Below are 20,241 nucleotides of genomic sequence, written 5' to 3' on the forward strand. Positions count from 1 at the left end.
TATTTGTACTTCATTGTGTGATTTAAACCATCTTTCCATAGCTACCTTATATTAATGAAATATTTGGCTTAACATAAAGCAAAAAGTGATAAACAACCTGCCAAACACCGAGCGGACATGGATATTTCCATAATTGATTGAAGGAATAGTGTCACGTGATTTTTGACTTTCCAGAAAACACCGTATGTCTTTATATTGTAATGTACTTTGTTAGATGCAATATCAGAAAAAAAATTTACTAAATTTGTTGATAAATATTTAAACATAAAATACATTTAATAAAGATTGTGAAACAGTCATATTTATTTAAACCATTTTGGACTTCAAACTTTATATGGAAAAATAATAAAGAATTAATAGAATGTATTTATTTATTCCAATGTTACGGGGAGAATGGATCATTACAGACATTTAAAATAAACGGTTCCCCCGCTTTAACACTTTATTTTAAAGAGCAAATGTTATGAAAATCACAGGATTTCTTATTGATTATAAGGGGAATGAACACAGTAAAAGACTTTGCAGGTAAATTAATTTGTTTCCATTTTAGAGAGGGGGAACAGATTTTATCAGGCGCTTAAGATATTTTGTTCCCCCATCCTAACTTTGTCAAAAAAAGAGCAAATGTTATGAAAATCACAGGAATTATTGTTAATATAAAGAGGAATGAACACAGTAAAAGACTTGGCAGGTAAATTAATTTGTTTCCATTTTAAAGGGGGGAACAGATTTTATCAGGCGCTTAAGATATTTTGTTCCCCCATGCTAACTTTGGCAAAAAAAGAGCAAATGTTATGAAAATCACAGGAATTATTGTTGATATAAAGAGGAATGAACACAGTAAAAGACTTTTCAGTTAAATTAATTTGTTTCCATTTTAGAGAGGGGGAACAGATTTTATCAGGCGCTTAAGATATTTTGTTCCCCCATCCTGACTTTGTCAAAAAAAGAGCAAATGTTATGAAAATCACAGGAATTATTGTTGATATAAAGAGGAATGAACACAGTAAAAGACTTGGCAGGTAAATTAATTTGTTTCCATTTTAAAGGGGGGAACAGATTTTATCAGGCGCTTAAGATATTTTGTTCCCCCATGCTAACTTTGGCAAAAAAAGAGCAAATGTTATGAAAATCACAGGAATTATTGTTGATATAAAGAGGAATGAACACAGTAAAAGACTTTTCAGTTAAATTAATTTGTTTCCATTTTAAGGGGGGGAACAGATTTTATCAGGTGCTTAAGATATTTTGTTCCCCCATCCTAACTTTGTCAAAAAAAGAGCAAATGTTATGAAAATCACAGGAATTATTGTTGATATAAAGAGGAATGAACACAGTAAAAGACTTTTCAGTTAAATTAATTTGTTTCCATTTTAAGGGGGGGAACAGATTTTATCAGGTGCTTAAGATATTTTGTTCCCCCATCCTAACTTTGTCAAAAAAGAGCAAATGTTATGAAAATCACAGGAATTATTGTTGATATAAAGAGGAATGAACACAGTAAAAGACTTTTCAGTTAAATTAATTGGTTTCCATTTTAGAGAGAGGGAACAGATTTTATCAGGCGCTTAAGATATTTTGTTCCCCCATCCTGACTTTGTCAAAAAAAAGAGCAAATGTTTTCAAACTTGCAGGATTTCTTATTGATCATAAGAGGAATGAATACAGCAAAAGACTTGCAGGTAAATTAATTTTTTTCCATTTTATAGAGGGCGAACACATTATTTCAGGCAGCTGAAATATCCATCCTCTCCTCTTCTCCTCCAATGCCTTTGTGAAATAAAAAGCACCTGTTTCCAAATTCTCAAAAATATTATGTGTGATACCATACTAGACATTTCCTTAATCCAGTAATGTCTTATTTTACATTAGAACGGGATTTACCAAAAAGTTTACACTCTGATCTTTTCAGGAAGTCTTTATTTTTTTGCCCTGCTATCGGCCAGCTTCCCTCCTCCTCCTTTATGAGAAATGAAAAATTATAAATGCACACAACGTGTTGGAAACCTGTGTTTGTTGACTGACTTTTATTTGTCAGGCTTACGAGACAAAAGCTGAAAAAAAGATCGATTCACTTCGCGTTTAAAATAACACAAAACAGCGTAAAAAGACCTCCACACAAGACCACGTTTATGTATGTATGTATTTTTATTTTGATAGCTGCCGATTAAACTGAAAGTTACAAAAGTGACGTGATCATATGAGTGGTTTTACCGAGAAATCGATCAGAAGCGCCGTAAATATGGTCAGATCCGCCGGATCCACTTCTCTGGCTGCAATGCGCGCTCCCGACACAGGGGGAACAGATTTTCTCAGGGGAACAGAATTTCTCACAAGACCGGCTCAACATGCGCCGACAGTGTCTCCAAAACCTGAGACTGCTGTGCCGGGAAGCCCATGATCCAATTCCTGTCAGGATTGGCCTGACGCCAGGTTGCTTGTGAATAAAACTTTTATTCTTCGGGACTTTTTAAGTCACCAAAACCTTGATTTTCTGCTTGTGACTGAGGGGGCGTTTACACGACAACGATCCAACAAAAACGGCACTTTTGTTCCGTTTTTGTTGGATCGTTTACACGATAACGTTCTGATTACGATCTGTGTTTACACAGTAACGGTGCACATCGAAAACGTGTAATGCTCTTGCTGCGCCTAGTTGGTGCTAGGTTCTTTGAAACTTTGAAAGTGGGCATGTGTTTAAAAAAAGTTGTACTTGAAGGCATGTGGATTTGCGTGAGAAAACACGCATTGTGTGCGTCTGATTAGGGCGCATGCAGTTGGAAAAAGTGGGATAACTTTGCCGAAAAACCTTGTTTGAGCTTTCACGGTGTCTAGCGGCCCGGACTGGAAGCTGTTTATTGTTTTTACCTTGGAATGGCCAACAGTCTGTTATTCCTATATCAATTTGATAAAATAGGAGTTCCCGCACGTCCCATATCCGTGTCCTCTGTTACCTTTTTCAGCAGTTAAAACAGTTTTATCCGTCGCTAACAAGTCGTAACCTGTTTTTCCGAGCCGCCTTCAAACGCAACATGAACGCTGAGACGCTTGCGCTGGGTTTACACCTGTGAGGCAGCGAAGGAGACCTGCTGCTGCTGCGCAGGTGTGTGTTAGAATCATGGCAGCAAACCAGCAAAACGTAAATAACTTGGCACAGTTTTTCCCCCGAACTAACCGACTGAGTTGAGTAAAGCTGTTGGATGCAGGTGATGTTAGCTAAAAGATGACTAGCTAATATCAATACAGCACGTTAAGCTTGTTAACAAGTAGCCTGTAGGCTGCTGGTGTTGTTGTCTATGTTCAGCTACGTAGACTCATTTTGCCCCCCAAAATAAGTCGGTGCCCCTCCTGTTAAACTCGTCTGGAGCCGGGCTGGTCCGTAGTTCTCTAGATAAGAGCGCTGAACAAGCAGCCGTGTATTTTGCCACCTGGGCGGTGCGGAGCGGTGAAGAGACGCTGAGGGAACCGAATCTGATGGGGAAACAGTAACACCAGCATTGTGAGTAGTTTCTTCTTCTTCTGTGGATTGTAGGAAGCAGCTATGTTTTGCGTCATACTATGCATGAGCTGGTCTGGAACCCGTTTTCAATCTGTGCCGTTGTTAGAGAAAACATTCGGTGGTTTCGTGTAAACGCACACTACAAACGCAACAAAACTCTTCCGTTTTCCCCCGAAATCGTTGTCGTGTAAACGGGGCCTCAGGCCCCGTTTACACGACAACGTCAAATGAGACGTTGCTGAATGTTGGTGAGTCCAGTGCTCTAGCTGAGCTTTTACCAGCGGACTGTTCTTATTTTAATTCACCACAGGCTTCAGGGAGAGGGGGAGGCACGGCGACTGTTTACGAACAGGACTACTGATGTAAGCAGTGTTTTCTACAGACGTCTTTCCCCAGCTTTGAGTTTACGTCATTTGAAATGAGACACGTAAACCCAGTTTTCTGTGCTGTCCTCTACCGGTGTTCTGTCAGATAGCCATACATGTCAGAATAGCATACATGTAGTAAGTGCGCATGCGCACGCATGCGCATTCTGCAGGAGGTCTGCGATATCGAGAGGAGCCGTCAGCTCGTCATACGCGAGAAGAAAAAACAAGACCTAATAAAAAGTAAGTAAATAAATCAAATTTAATGCTGCTGCAGCTGCAGTAAACTACAAAACAAGCCCCGTTTAAATTCACGTTCCCCAGTTCATTGATATTTTTGGGTTGGATAACACGTCTGCTAGCTTGGATACAGTGATGGCTTTCCAGATAGGGCTTCGACACATAGGTTTACTTATTAGGATTACTTAAAACTCTTAAATGTTGAATTTGAATTATTTGTTTATTTTTTTTACTTTCCTTATCGTTTTTTTTCTTCACGCTACCAGACTATACAAGCAGAAACCGTATTGGTATGGGTATTACCCACACTGAAACTGGGGCAAAACCAGTGTTTCACCTTCGAAATAAATCTTTATCTTTATTAATGTATATGAAAAGCATTCATGTTAAGTTTGTTTTTATATGTGCTTCACATTTACATATATTAAGATTTTGCAAATTGAGGTTGCTTTTGGAACATGAAGGCTTTTCTGGTTAACAGATCACATACCCGAGTACAGCCCCTGGGTTATGTAGCCAACAGTCACTATCTGTGTGACTTTTGCCTCAATTAATAAAAGACAGGAGATGTTCTTGAGTCACTTGAAGTCCCTGTGTCCACCATGCGTTGCCAGGAAGGACATGGTGTCCACCAGTGTTGTCAATAAAAATTGGGATCTGTCAATTGCATTTAAACTCGCTGTTGCGTTTTCTGCAGTATTTCAAGAATTGCATTGTTGGATGTACATTCATAAACATGTAGATTAGAAGGTTTTTTTTTGTGAATGTTCGGAGATTTATAGCTTTGGACAGCTATGATTCTAAGAAGTTTTTGGTCAGAACACAAAAAATTATATTAATGTTGGGTATAAAGAACCAGTTCCCCTGTTCAGGGAACTGTGGAAGTCTGTGTGAAACCTGTTGATCAGTTTTTGTTAATATTCTAACAATCAAAAACACAAGATGGCTTAGGAGCATATCACAGAATTTCTCATTCCAAAAAGAACAAATTTTCCCATAGGCCATGTAGGAACAGTCCAAAGCATTAAAAAAATCCAAAGATATATGAAATACTAAATTGCAGTATTTTCTGTTATGTACAAGTAGAACATTATGGCTTGTCAACAGAATATAAAGAGATAGTACTTGACTATTTTTGGTAAAGTACACTCAAAATGCCTTTATTTGTTCCCAGACAAGGTGGAAGAGTACTGTGTGGCATGCAACATGCTTCATTATAATGCAACAGAGAACATCATTGACATGGTAAACAATTAAACTGTACAATTTAACACTTCAAACACATTACACTTGCTAACTCATAACTGTTTTCTTTTTCTGTCCACTTCACAGATACAGTGTGACTACTGCTCAAGGTGGACACACAAAGAATGTGCCACAGACATGGGTGACATGTTCAAATGTGAAAAGTGTAACATCAATTAAACAGTTTTACCCCATCAGTGATAGTGTGGATTATTAAAAATACAGAAGTAAAATGTTCTATGTTAAATATATTGCATTATACAACTGATGTCATTGGTATTAATCAAGAAGTTACATAGTCGCTAACAACAAAGTGTATGACAATCAGACAGGTTAACTGAGAAATCAGGATGTCATACAGTAGCTAATAAAGTGTATGTCAATCAGACAGGTTAACTAATAAATCAGGATGTCATACAGTAGCTAATAATAAAGTGTATGACAATCAGACAGGTTAACTAATAAATCAGGATGTCATACAGTAGCTAATAATAAAGTGTATGACAATCAGACAGGTTAACTGAGAAATCAGGACGTCATACAGTAGCTAATAATAAAGTGTATGACAATCAGACAGGTTAACTGAGAAATCAGGATGTCATACAGTAGCTAATAAAGTGTATGACAATTAGACAGGTTAACTGAGTAATCAGGACGTCATACAGTAGCTAATAAAGTGTATGACAATCAGACAGGTTAACTAATAAATCAGGACGTCATACAGTAGCTAATAATAAAGTGTATGACAATCAGACAGGTTAACTAATAAATCAGGACGTCATACAGTAGCTAATAATAAAGTGTATGACAATCAGACAGGTTAACTAATAAATCAGGACGTCATACAGTAGCTAATAATAAAGTGTATGACAATCAGACAGGTTAACTAATAAATCAGGAAGTCATACAGTCGCTAATAACAAAGTGTTATTACATTAGCAGCTGTATGACGGTCTAACACTGACTTAATAAAGATGATTAAATATAAAATATGGTGATCATAGCGTACAGTTGTCTGACAGAAATAGCTGTCAGTTTGTCCTACGTGTATTGCGATCTGACAACGTATGATGATCCGACAGATATAGCCATCAGATTGTCATACGCGTATGACAATCTGACAACGCATGGCTATCTGACAGAACACCGGCCCCCAAATATAATAAGGATTTTATAATTGTCTTCTCTGTCTTTTTATCTGGGATTATAACTAACTATGCACATGTTCTTATTGTTGGAGATTTCAATATACACGTGTGTTGTCCAGATAAGCCTCTGGTAAAGGACTTTTTAAACCTTCTGGACTCTTTTAACCTGGTACAGGCCGTATACGGCCCTACACATGATAACAGATACACACTGGACCTGGTTATTTCCTGCGGTCTGCCTGTGACTAACCTGGAAATCTGTGACTCTGTTCTCGGATAACCTGTCTGTTTTATTTACTGCTAGTTTAACACCTACTGCAGTTAAAAGTCGTGCTGCTGTTCGGCGCTGTCAGATTATTAACCCTTCCACTGCCACTCAGTTCTCTACTGCTTTTCTTCAGCTCTGTGGATCATCTGACTTCCTCCACACTGATACAGAAGAGCTCTGGTCCTGGTTCTGTTCTTCCTGTCAAACCATCCTGGACTCGGTTGCTCCTTTAAAAACTAGGCAGCCAAGGATTAAACCCGAGCCTTGGTTTAATGACAGAACTCGTGCTGCAAGGAAGGAATGTCGTGTTGAACGCAGATGGAAAAAGGATAAACTGCAGGTTACTTTTCAGATTTTAAGACTGTTGGCGTCTCTACCAGAGCACGGTTAAAGAGGCTAAAAGGGAATATTTGGCAAATATCATTTCCTCAAACAGCCATAACCCACATGTTTTATTTAACACCATTGACTTTGTGCTTAATATTCCACAGAATGCCTGTTTGGAAGCTTCTCCTGACATGTGTGCTAATTTTCTGTGTTTCTTTATTGAAAAGGTTGGTAGTACCAGGGCTCTTATCACAGCTCCTGACTCTGACCCCTCAGTTTCGGTCCCTTGCTCTGCTGCTTTCAATCAGTTTGAGCCTGTGACTGTCTCACTTTTAGAGGACATGGTTGGCCGCATTAAGCCATCAGGTTCCCCTCGTGATCCTGTCCCTCCACGATTTTTTAAAGATATTTTATCTAGCATAGGGCAGCCTGTTCTTGCAATTATAAATAGCAGTCTGTCGTCAGGTGTGGTGCCCTCTAGTTTTAAACATGCAGTAGTGCAGCCACTGCTTAAAAAACCTGGCCTTGATCCGACTGTTCTGGCTAATTATCAGCCTATTTCGAAGCTGCCTTTTCTTTCTAAGGTTTTAGAAAAAATTGTGTACTGTCAGCTGACAGTTTTTAGATGACAATGGTATTCTGGAGGTTTTTCAGTCAGGTTTTAAAACTCTTCATAGCACAGAATCTGCTTTAATAAGAGTTTTTAATGACATCCTTCTTGCATGTGATTCTGGTAACCATGTTGTTCTGATTTTACTTGACCTAACTGCTGCCTTTGATACAGTAGACCACGACATTTTAATATTGCGATTACACCACGTTGTAGGTATTGATGGCACTGTTCTTAAACGGTTTAGGTATTACCTGGAGGAGAGAACAATTTCAGTGAAAATTAGTGACTCTGAATCATCTGCTGCTTCAATGCCCTATGGTGTCCCGCAGGGCTCAATTCTGGGCCTCTGCTTTTCTCTCTTTATTTACTGCCTCTGGGTTCTATCCTCAGGAAACATGGGGTTTTATTTCATTGTTATGCTGATGACTGTCAGATTTATTTGCCACTGAAGCAGAAGGATGTACATTCTATCAAACGTCTCCTGGCATGTCTAGGTGATATTAAAGCTTGGTTGGCCTTGAACGTTTTAAATTTTAATGAAAAGAAAACAGATGATGGTGTTTGAACCCAGTGGCTCCTGTGAGTTCTCCTCTGTTGACCTGGGACCTTTGGAGGCATATTTTAAACCTGTTATTACAGATCTTGGTTTTAAGGTGGACAGTGATTTTAAATTGGACAGCCAAATCAGAGCCGTGGTTAAGTCCAGCTTTTATCATTTAAGGCAATTGGCGTCAGTGAAATCTGTTCTTTCCAGGCAGCATGTTGAAACGGTGATCCACGCTTTTATTTCAACTTGATTGGATTAGTGTACAATTTGGCTGCACAGTGGCGCAGTTGGTAGAGCTGTTGCCTTGCAGCAAGAAGGTTCTGGGTTTGATTCCCGGCCCGGGTCTTTCTGCATGGAGTTTGCATGTTCTCCCTGTGCATGCGTGGGTTTTCTCCGGGTACTCCGGTTTCCTCCCACAGTCCAAAAACATGACTGTCAGGTTAATCGGTCTGTCTAAATTGCCCCTAGGTGTGAGTGAGGTTGTGTCCTGTGTGTCTCTGTGTTGCCCTGCGACAGACTGGCGACCTGTCCAGGGTGAACCCCGCCTCTCGCCAGGAACGTTAGCTGGAGATAGGCACCAGCAACCCTCCCGACCCCACTAAGGGACAAGGGTGTAAGAAAATGGATGGATGGATGTATTAGTGTAATGCACTTTATCTGGGAGTCAGTCAGTCGCTGTTCTCACGTCTGCAGCTAGTACAGAATGCTGCTGCATGACTTTTGACAGGAACTCGAAGGAGGGAACATGTGACCCCTGTCCTGGCCTCACTTCACTGGCTGCCTGTATATTTTGGGGTCCATTTTAAAATTCTTATGTTTGTTTTTAAATCACTGCATAATCTTGCCACGGCTTACCTCTCTGAGCTTCTTCACCCCTATGTGCCCTATCGGTCCCTCAGGTCCACAGATCAGGTGCTCTTAAGATCCAGAAGGAAGCTCAGAGGCAACTGGGCTTTCTCTGTCATGGGTTCTACATTATGGAATGACTTGCCTTTGCAGGTTAGAGAGGCCCCTTCACTGTCCACTTTTAAAGTTTGTCTTTAAACCCATCTATTTTACTTGGCTTTCAACTCCAGCAGGATCTAGTTTTAAATTGTATGTCTTTGTTTTTAAATTGTAAGAGTTTTTATTTTATTTTTTTATTGTCATGTTGTGTTTTGATGTACAGCACTTTGTATCAGTTGTGCTTGTTTTAAAGTGCTTTATAAATAAAGTTGGTTTGGTTTATTAGTAAATATTGCTGGATGAATATTTCCTGCCTTCCTGATTGTTCCTGGTTCCTCCACAGAAGGGACCAGCAGAGGTCAGAGGTTCCCAGTGGTCCATTTGCCCAGCAGCATCAAACACAGCTGGACTCCATATTTATGGTCTGTACATGAATAACAACTACTTTTCCATGGTTCTGTTCACAGTCGTCTCCATGCTGCTCTTTGTAGACCAGAGGACTGTCAGTCTGTCCAACATCCATCTGGTGTTTGGCTCCATGATTTCAGTCTGATGTTTCCTTAATCTATTATTCTGTTCCAGCTGCTGGAGGAAAACATTGTCACTTTTGTGAAGAACGAGCTGAAGAAGATCCAGAAGGTTTTGAGTCCAGATTACCCAGAATGCTCAGAGAGTCAGAGAGAGGATAATGAGGTGTTGAGAGGTGATGATGAAGTGCGGAGGAGGAGCAGCAGAGAGGCAGTGATGAAGATCACACTGAACTTCCTGAGGAGGATGAAGCAGGAGGAGCTGGCTGACCGTCTGCAGAGCAGTAAGAGGATTTCTACAAAGATTTGACCTGATGGATAAATGACACATTTATTGATGTCTGAAGAAATGGAATCACATTTATTTAAATCATCATCGGGAGGTATTTTTGTTTCAACTCTGACTTTACTTTTTGTGTAATTTAGAACATTTTGGTCCAGTTTGTCAACAACAACTTAAATCTGGTCTGAAGAAGAAGTTCCAGTCTGTGTTTGAGGGGATTGCTAAAGCAGGAAGTCCAACCCTTCTGAACCAGATCTACACAGAGCTCTACATCACAGAGGGAGGGACTGGAGAGGTCAATGATGAACATGAGGTCAGACAGATTGAAACAGCATCCAGGAAACCACACAGATCAGAAACAACAATCAGACAAGAAGACATCTTTAAAGTCACACATGGAAGAGATCAACCAATCAGAACAGTGATGACAAAGGGAGTGGCTGGCATTGGGAAAACAGTCTTAACACAGAAGTTCACTCTGGACTGGGCTGAAGACAAAGCCCACCAGAACATCCACTTCATATTTCCATTCACCTTCAGAGAGCTGAATGTGCTGAACAAGAAAAAATTCAGCCTGGTGGAACTTGTTCATCACTTCTTTACTGAAACCAAAGAAATCTGCATTTTTGAAGACTTCCAAGTTCTGTTCATCTTTGATGGCCTGGATGAGAGCAGACTTCCTCTGGACTTCCACAACAAGGAGAGTCTGACTGATGCTACAGAGTCCAGCTCAGTGGATGTTCTGCTGATAAACCTCATCAGGGGGAAACTGCTTCCCTCTGCTCTCCTCTGGATAACCACACGACCTGCAGCAGCCAATCAGATCCCTCCTCAGTGTGTTGGCAGGGTGACAGAGGTCAGAGGGTTCAATGACCCCCAGAAGGAGGAGTACTTCAGGAAGAGATTCAGAGATGAGCAGCAGGCCAGCAGGATCATCTCCCACATGAAGACATCACGAAGCCTCCACATCATGTGCCACATCCCAGTCTTCTGCTGGATCACTGCTACAGTTCTAGAAGATGTGTTGGAGACCAGAGAGGGAGGAGAGCTGCCCAGAACCCTGACTGAGATGTACATCCACTTCTTGGTGGTTCAGACCACAGTGAAGAAGGTCAAGTATGATGGAGGAGCTGAAACAGATCCATACTGGAGTCCAGAGAGCAAGAAGATGATTGAGTCTCTGGGAAAACTGGCTTTTGATCAGCTGCAGAAAGGAAACCTGATCTTCTATGAATCAGACCTGACAGAGTGTGGCATCGATATCAGAGCAGCCTCAGTGTACTCAGGAGTGTTCACACAGATCTTTAGAGAGGAGAGAGGGCTGTACCAGGACAAGGTGTTCTGCTTCGTCCATCTGAGTGTTCAAGAGTTTCTAGCTGCTCTTCATGTTCATCTGACCTTCATCAACTATGGGAAGAACCTGATGAAAGAAACACAAACATCTAAAAAGTCTTCATTTTTTAATAAACCTAAACTAAAGTCTCTCCATCAGAGAGCTGTTGACCAGGCCTTACAGAGTCCAAATGGACACCTGGACTTGTTCCTCCGTTTCCTCCTGGGACTTTCACTGCAGACCAATCAGAGACGCCTACAAGGTCTGCTGACACAAACAGGAAGTATCTCACAGACCAATCAGGAAACAGTTCAGTATATCAAGAAGATGGTCAGTGAGAATGTGTCTGCAGAGAAAAGCATCAATCTGTTCCACTGTCTGAATGAACTGAATGATCGTTCTCTAGTGAAGGAGATCCAACAGTCTCTGAGATCAGGAAGTCTCTCGACAGATAAATTATCTCCTGCTCAGTGGTCAGCTCTGGGTTTCATCTTAGCGTCATCAGGAAAAGATGTGGATGTATTTGACCTGAAGAAATACTCTGCTTCAGAGAAGGTTCTTCTGAGGCTGCTGCCAGTGGTTAAAGCCTCCAACAAAGCTCTGTAAGGACACGCATTGTTACTGCAGTTATTTCTGATAGGTAGAAATCTGCTATTTATGAGGTAAATATTCATATTTCAGTTTATATATTGGTGCATTGTCTCTTCAAAGTGTCACACTGGGGGGGATGTGCAAGAAGAAAGACTTTCTTCATCTGCTGAACATAATTTTACATATTCAAGCAGCAAAACTCCACTTTCTGTTAAAATTGAAATTGGATTAATGTAGTTTGTGTAATTTTATAATTCTCTTTCCAACCTCCTTGTTACCTGTAGTTCTGTCTTTTAAGGCTGGAGACCCAACTATAGAATGAACCAGTTCACAACAAATACAAAGGTTGTGTAAAATAAGATGGTTCCTTCTCTGTCCAATAAAAAACATTGTTGATTTAAAGAACATAAATTCTGATGAATTGTTTAATAACAGATTTTCCTCCCTGTCTCCTCAGACTGAGTGACTGTAACCTCTCAGAGAGAAGCTGTGAAGCTCTGTCCTCAGTTCTCAGCTCCCAGTCCTCCAGTCTCAGAGAACTGGACCTGAGTAACAACAACCTGCAGGATTCAGGAGTGAAGCTTCTCTCTGCTGGACTGAAGAGTCCAAACTGCAACCTGGAAACTCTCAGGTAAAATGTGACCAATCCTGGTGATTTCTATCCACTAGCTGCTAGCAGAGATTGACAAAAGTATTTGACCTCCATCCAAATGATGGGAATCAGGTGTTCCAGTAACTTCCATGGCCACAGGTTTATGAAAGTAGCACCAAGGCACGCAGACTGTTTTTACAAACATTTGTGAAATAATGTCATGCTCTCAGGAACTCAGTGGATTCCAGCATGGAACTGTGATAGGATGAGCAACAAGTGGCTTCCTGTCACTTACAAGTTTCTACACATAAACGTTGCTGGTTTTCATTCCCTCCATGCTGACAGAACCAAGAACAGAGGTGTTTAGAAAGGCAGTGGTCAGACTTCATTGATAGTGTAACTCTGGATACTTGACAGATTGCTGCATCCTCAGTGCACAAATGAGCATTATTGAAAATCCTTCCTCCCAGCAGTTGTTAGACTTTCTAACCAGAACTGCTCCCAATAGGGCTGCACCAATTGCAATTTTCTGGCCGATCACGGATTACCGATCTTTTAAAAAGCCCAACTTAACGATTCTGATTTTGGCCAATACCATGTTTTTGTCTGAAATGTTACTCCATATATCAAGAAGTTACTGAATCGGCAACAATGGGGCGACTATTGTTGACTGTAAATGTGCAGATATGTCCTGGTAGGCCAGTGGTTGATTTTTAGACTTTTGCCGAGGCTGATAACATTGGTGGATAAGATCAGATTCATATGTAAAAATCGGCCGATTACCGATCTCCTAAAATTAAGGACATCGGCACCGATAAATCGGTGCACCCCTTGCTCCCAACAAACTCATTAATTATATACATTCTGGCTGTTACCTGGTGTCTTTTTACATTTCTTTTAAATAGTCTATTGCTGTTTCAACATACAAATATACACATCTTATAGATTATTATAAATTGCCCTACTCAGCTGCACATTTCTTTGAAACTGATGCTGTTTTTATTAAATGTACAACATTATTCCTCTGTTGTAAATACGTCATTACTCTACAGTCTCTTATTTATTTTCACCTTTTCTTGAATATCTGATTCTTCATTTAAACTTGTTGCTGGTAAACCTGAACTCCCTGCTGTGGATCAATGAAGGATGTTTCTATTCTGATCCATTCTACATGTGACTGTCAAGGTTTGGGTGGTTGGATGGTGAGGAGAACGAAGGCAGACCTAGGTTGAAGCGATGAATATTGGATTTAATAATAAAATAGTCCAACAAACCTTAACGACAGGAAACAAGGCAGATTGGACGGCACAGGGAAGCAGACTACACACTACAAGGATCCGACAAGAGACAAAGACAACAGGTGGACTTAAATACATGAGAAGGGTAATCAGGATACTAGACACAGCTGGGATCAATCAACAAGGGAGACGGGACAGAGACTCACAGGGAAACAGGACTAAACACAGAAAATCTCAAAATAACTACACAGAAACATATCACAACAGTGACAAATGTTGATTTTTATTACACTCAGAACTACATGAGAGTGTTTTTACTATTTCATCTTATTGACAGGTTAATTTATTGACTTTTTTCCTCTCCTATAAATGTCCAGTTCAGACCTTGGGCTCTACCTCAATGTTCTCATCTTCTCATCATGTGATGAATTGTGTGTCTGCAGCTTATCAGGCTGTTTGGTCTCAGAAGAAGGCTGTGCTTATCTGGCCTCAGCTGTGACCTTTAACCCCTCCCATCTGAAAGAGTTGGACCTGAGCTACAACCATCCAGGAGACTCAGGAGTGAAGCTGCTGTCGGCTGGACTGAAGGATCCAGACTGGAGACTGGAAGCTCTCAGGTATGGAGGAATCTGCTGCAGGAACAGAGAAGGTCTGATAGAGGAGGGAGAGGAGAAACGTCTTTAGTCAGTCTGATGGGAAACATTTAGTTTGAAGATAAATATTTAGTTTGATAATTAAATATTTAGACGACTAATCTTACTGATGACAGAAAGGACTTTAAAACAATCAGCCCCAAGGAGCAAAGATGAGAAGAAAAGTAACTCCATGTTGGTCAGATGGATGAAATTCAGATTAACAAAACTCACAACTTTCAGGATTTAATAAAATATAAAATAAATGTAGTAGTTTGTTCTCCATCAGGGGGCAACATCTGGAAAATGATCAAATGAATGAGAAGAATCAGGAGAGAATTGAAATTCCTTGTTTTTCAGAGGAAATGGAGAATTGTTGTCTGTTGACCATTTTAGAAATTAAAAACAATAAGAACTGTAAAGTAGTGTAGGCACAAGGGTCAGAAGGTGTACAGAAAATTAGTACCAGCCACAAGTTTCAGTTTATTCAAATTACTTTTTTATTCAGTCTTTTCACTGACTTCTCTCTCGAGCATTCCCCTCTCTCTTGGGAGCCGAGAGACTGTGGGCTACAGTCTCTCGGCTTCTAGCCGTCTCTCGGCTTCTAGCCGAGAGACTGTAGGGTGTCGTGGGTCTTCCCCGAGGCCTCCTCCTATCCCGCTTCTAACTTTGAGAAATAAAGAGTTAATAGTGAAATAACTTTGTTCTACATAATGAGAGTAGCTCCAAGAACTGCTGTTATAAGTTTGAAATCTAATGGATAATATTTGAGGGGAATAGAGAGGGGATGCATATTTTGGCAGGCTGGAAATCCATATTGCCCAAAAATGCATCCCGCTGCAAACTTTGAGAAATAAAGAGTTAAGAGTGAAATAACTTTTTCTACATAATCTGAGTAGTTCCAAGTATTGCTGGTATAAGTTTTATATCGATAGGATAATATTTGAGGGGAATAGATAAGGGATGCATATTTTGGCAGGCTGAAAATTTTGCCCAAAAATTCATCCCTGTGCTAATTTGAAGAATTTAAGAGTTAAGGGTGAAATAACTTTTTATTTTACATAATCTGAGTCATTCCAAGAACTGCTGGTATAAGTTTTATATTTATAGGATAATATTTGAGGGGAATAGAGAGAGGATGCATATTGTGGCAGGCTCAAAATCTATATTGCCAAAACATGCATCCCTGTGCTAATTGGGGGAAATAAAGAGCTGAATGGATTTAATCTCTTCTACGTTATGACACTTGTTCTCTGAGCTAATGCTACAAGTTTCATATCAACAAGACGGATGCAAATATTTTCAGGCTCATAAATTAAGTTGCATTTCCTCCTACATTAACAGACTAGAACTGAAGCATGATATAAAATGTTCTACATAGTGGGTCTCTGTTGTAATGCTTTTGAGCTATTATGGTATCAAAAGACAAAGCAGAGAATTTCAAACCATTTGCGGAGAACGTTTACAACAGACACGGACTGAAAAAAAGTTTGACTCATATGTGTCAATAAAAGTGTAAAAACCGTATTTATTTCAAATAATTTGCGAAATAAAACCCACCGTATTAGGGATTACATGGTTGAGAAACGTGATAATGTTACAAATATCTTTAAAATTTCCTCTTCGGTCATATTTTTATCCGTTTCCTCGTCAATATGCGAGAGCTTAGAGCGATGCGTGCTCCCGCGACAGGGGATGCAAATTTGGACAGGCGTGCTTTTCTGGGCATAACACCGGTCCTGTGAGTTCGTTATCTCAGTGTCCAAGTCTCCTATAGACGTTTCATCTTCTATGCTCTTGTCCAAATCCAATAAAATTTCCTCCTTAGAAGGTAAAACTGCCAGGAACTCACGCAGTTTATCACCATCTGGACTCTCTTTGCCCTCCTCCTCTAGTCGGGTTAACAGCTTCGTCGTTGCTGTTCGGATGGTCGACCGTTTCCTCTTTAACGGCTCCAGTCCTTCCGCCATGTTGGCTGCTAAACTGAGCCTGAGCTTCACTTCGTTCAGAAACATCTAAAAAGTCCTTATTCCCGGGTTTCGGCACCAAAATGTTACGGAGTGAAGCTTCTTCAAACAAGACAGAGGCTCGTCTGTCTTTTACTGAACCTTTCTGTTCAGTTTTTATTGAAGAGAAAAACGGCCACAGCTGTTTGTAACCTAGCAACCAAACGTCAACAAAGCAAGACGGTGACAAAACAGAAGCAGATCCTGAAGCATTCTTCAAAATAAAAGACTTCCTCTATTCAAATAAATCACTTAAATATATTTCACTTCACCTTTAATTATATACAATCATGTTCAGTTTAATTAATAATAATCATCATGTAAATTATGCTGAACATATAATTATAAATCAATCACTTATCATGAAAATAAACTGAACACAACATGGATTTTAATGCTGATTATTAAATCAGGTTGAGCTTCCAGAAATGTTTCCTTAGTTTCCTGATGTCCTTTTAGGCTTCAGTGAGTTTCTTCAGGTTGTTACTGAGGGATTTCCTTTCTCCTCTCTGTTGGAGCTTTTCCTGTGTTTGGAGAAATGAGTTGTGCTGTAGCAGCACCAACTGTCCTTCCTACATCCGCTGCAGTTTGCAATCCAGATGTTGAACTGTTCCTGTCTCAGTGTAGGACAATGTGTGTCTGAGAGACATGTAATGTCCATGTTTGCTGCTGAAAGAGACTGATGGTCTGACCCCCCTCCTCCTTTCAGGGTGGAGCCTGCTGGAGGCCGATTCTTGACACCAGGTCTGAGGAAGTGTAAGTGTGTTTTTCATCTGATTCATGACACCAAAGCAGCTCACATTCAACCATCTTCAAACTGTCACATCACTCATTCAGGATCATCATCAAAGATCAATAAATGATCAATAACTGCAGCTGGATTGTCAACTCACCATCGACACAAACACAGTGAACAGAAACATCAAACTGTCTGAAGACAACAGGAAGGTGACACGTGTGATGGAGCTTCAGTCATATCTTGATCATCCAGACCGATTTGATGATTATCTTCAGCTGCTGTGTAGAACTGGTCTGACTGGTCGCTGTTACTGGGAGGTCGAGTGGAGAGGAGAAGTTTATATATCAGTGAGTTACAGAAGAATCAAGAGGAAAGGAAACAGTACAGACTGTTTGTTTGGATGGAATGATCATTCCTGGAGTCTGAGCTGCTCTAATGATGGTTTCTCTGTCAGACACAATAACATAGAAACTCCTCTCTCCTCCTCCTCTGTCTCTAACAGAGTATCAGTGTATGTGGACTGTCCTGCTGGCATTCTGTCCTTCTACAGAGTCTCCTCTGACTCACTGATCCTCCTCCACACCTTCAACACCACATTCACTGAACCTCTGATTCCTGGATTTACAGTCTGTTGGTCCAGTTCTGGTTCCTCTTCAGTGATTCTTTGCTGATTTGAGTCTAAATATTTTCCTCCAGTCAGAGAAACTCTCTCACTGTTGAACAGATAGTTCATCTCTACAATCTATTTCTTGGTGAAACTTTTCTGATTGAGTCCTTGGAAACTTGTTCTTCTTCCAGTACTTTAAAGATGGAAGCTGGGATTATTCCAGGATTATTCCAGGATCCTCATGTTTTCCTGTTTCCAGTCAAAGCTTCACACTGAATATCAAGATGTTGTTTCTCTTATTTTTTCCTTTAATTCATCAGATTTCATTGAAATGTTGATCAGTTTTTCTCACTGAACATTTTCTGTTTCTGTCGGCTCCTATTTTTCTAAACTCGTCAGATTTGAATATTAAATCTTCCTTTTGTTTATTTGCTGCAGTTTTTCTTCATGAGTTTTAGAGAAATAAAAACATTTTTCTTCTTCTGCATTTGGTTCATTTGCTGCTCATTCTGTTCTTTTCCTGTTCAAATTTAAATATTTGCATTAAAAATATTTTTCATCAACTCTGCCTTTCAGAAAGTCCTAGTTAAAGTAAAACATTCCCATCCCATGAAGGTGAAAGATGAAAAAATATAATCTACAACATTGGGTCATTTAAATACAGGTTTGTCTCACCAAATTGAGGTTTGAAGAAATACACCAGGTTGGTGTAGCGCGTTAGCATTAGCTCCTGTTAAGTACCATGTTATTGTAGTGCTTTAGCATTAGTTTCAGATAAATGCCTTAGTGTAGCGTTTTACTGTTAGCTACTGCTAAATACCATGTTTGTGCAGCATGTTAGCATTTGTTTCCACTAAATATAATAAGTACTATGTTGGTATTGTGCGCTAGCATTAGCTAGTGGTAAATTCCAGTTTGGTGTAGGGCATTAGCGTTAGCTAGTGATAAATACTGAGGTAGTGTAGAGCTTTGGCATTAGCTGCTAATAAGTGCTATGTTGTTATTATGCTGTAGCGTTAGCTAGTGTTAACTAGGTTGTTGTAGCGCTTTACAGCTAGCTACTGACAAATACCGAGTTGGTTTAGTGCGTTTGTTATTAGTTGCTAATAAGTACTATGTTGGTATTATGCGCTAGTGTTTGCTACTGTTAAATACCAGTTCGGTGTAGGGCATTAGCGTAAGCTAGTGATAAATACTGAGTTGGTGTAGCACATTGGAATTAGTTGCTAATATGTACTATGTTGATATTGTATGCTAGTGTTAGCTAGTGTTAAATACCAGGTTCATGTAGGGCTTTCTGATAAATACTGAGTTGGTGTAGCGGTTTGGCATTAGTTGCTAATAACGTACTCTGTTGGTATTGTGCGCTAGTGTTAGCTAGTGGTAAATACCAGTTTGGTGAAGGGCATTAGCATTACCTAGTGTTAAATACTGAGTTGGTCTAGCGCATTGGCATTAGTTGCTAATATGTGCTATGTTGGTATTGTGTGCTAGCGTTTGCTAGTGTTAAATACCAGGTTTATGTAGGGCTTTAGAGCTAGCTTCTGATAAATATTGAGTTGGTGTAGCGCTTTGGCATTAGTTGCTAATAAGTACTATGTTGTTACTGTGCTGTAGTGTTTGCTAGTGCTAAATTCCATGTTTTTGTAGCGCTTTACAGCTAGCTGCTGATAAATACTGAGTTTGTGTAGTGTCTTTGGAATGAGTTTCTAATAAGTAGTATGTTGATATTGTGCGCTAGTGTTACCTAGTGCTAAATATTGGGTTGGTGTAGCGCCCTAGCAATAGCGAAAGCTAAATATCGGGTTTGTGTAAGGCATTAGCGTTAGCTAGTGCTATTTACCAGGTTTGTGTAGCGCTTTACAGCTAGCTACTGATAAATACTGAGTTTTTGTAGCGCCTTTGGCATTAGTTGCTAATAAGTATAATGTTGTTATTATGCTGTGACGTTAGCTAGTGTTAAATATCAGGTTGATGTAGGGCATTAGCTTTAGCTAGTGATAAATACTGAATTGGTGTAGTGCTTTGGCATTAGTTGCTAATAAAGTTCTATGTTGGTGTTGTGCGCTAGTGATTAGTACTGAGTTGGTCTAGGGCGTTGGCATTAGTTGTAAAATGTACTAGTGCTAGACGCTAGTGCTAAATGCCATGTTGTTGTAGTGCTTTAGAGCTAGCTACTGATAAATACTGAGTTGGTGTAGCGCTTTGGCATTAGTTGCTAATAAGTATGTTATTGTGCTGTAGCATTAGCTAGTGATAAATACTGAATTGGTGTAGCGCTTTGGCATTAGTTGCTAATAAAGTTCTATGTTGGTGTTGTGCGCTAGTGATAAGTACTGAGTTGGTCTAGGGCGATGGCATTAGTTGCTAATTGCCATGTTGTTGTAGTGCTTTAGAGCTAGCTACTGATAAATACTGAGTTGGTGTAGCGCTTTGGCATTAGTTGCTAATAAGTATAATGTTATTGTGCTGTAGCATTAGCTAGTGATAAATACT

The 20,241-nt window shown here is 39.9% G+C and overlaps 2 protein-coding genes, 1 long non-coding RNA gene and 1 pseudogene across 5 annotated transcripts in view; all 4 read left to right on the forward strand.

Moving 5' to 3' along the window:
* The window catches only part of LOC145550330 (protein NLRC3-like), a 64,046-nt pseudogene that overhangs the window by 13,821 nt on the left and 29,984 nt on the right, over window positions 1-20,241 (forward strand). The gene's annotated exons all lie outside the window — the stretch shown is intronic.
* Window positions 3,955-5,543, forward strand: LOC145550337 (uncharacterized). 2 transcript variants are annotated; one of them, XR_014086244.1, is made up of 3 exons: window positions 3,955-4,107; window positions 5,279-5,349; window positions 5,437-5,543. It is a non-coding gene; the product is annotated as an uncharacterized LOC145550337 (long non-coding RNA). The 2 variants fall into 2 exon arrangements; XR_014086243.1 differs by lacking the exon at window positions 3,955-4,107 and having other exon boundaries at window positions 4,116-5,349.
* LOC145550334 (NLR family CARD domain-containing protein 3-like) lies at window positions 10,138-12,698 on the forward strand (the record flags this gene model as incomplete). The annotated part of the gene is made up of 2 exons (XM_081604340.1): window positions 10,138-11,942; window positions 12,389-12,698. Coding segments are annotated over 2 exons (1,983 nt in total), but the record flags the coding sequence as incomplete, so codon positions are not given.
* On the forward strand, window positions 14,381-19,585 carry LOC145550328 (stonustoxin subunit beta-like). Its single transcript, XM_081604339.1, has 2 exons — window positions 14,381-14,410; window positions 17,276-19,585. The coding sequence occupies exons 1-2, from the start codon at window positions 14,381-14,383 to the stop codon at window positions 17,807-17,809; spliced, it is 564 nt and encodes a 187-aa protein (XP_081460465.1). The 3' UTR covers window positions 17,810-19,585.

This window comes from Poecilia reticulata, unplaced genomic scaffold, assembly GCF_904066995.2.
Source record: "Poecilia reticulata unplaced genomic scaffold, P_reticulata-male-v2 Scaffold_34, whole genome shotgun sequence".
In the NCBI taxonomy this organism is placed as follows: domain Eukaryota; kingdom Metazoa; phylum Chordata; class Actinopteri; order Cyprinodontiformes; family Poeciliidae; genus Poecilia; species Poecilia reticulata.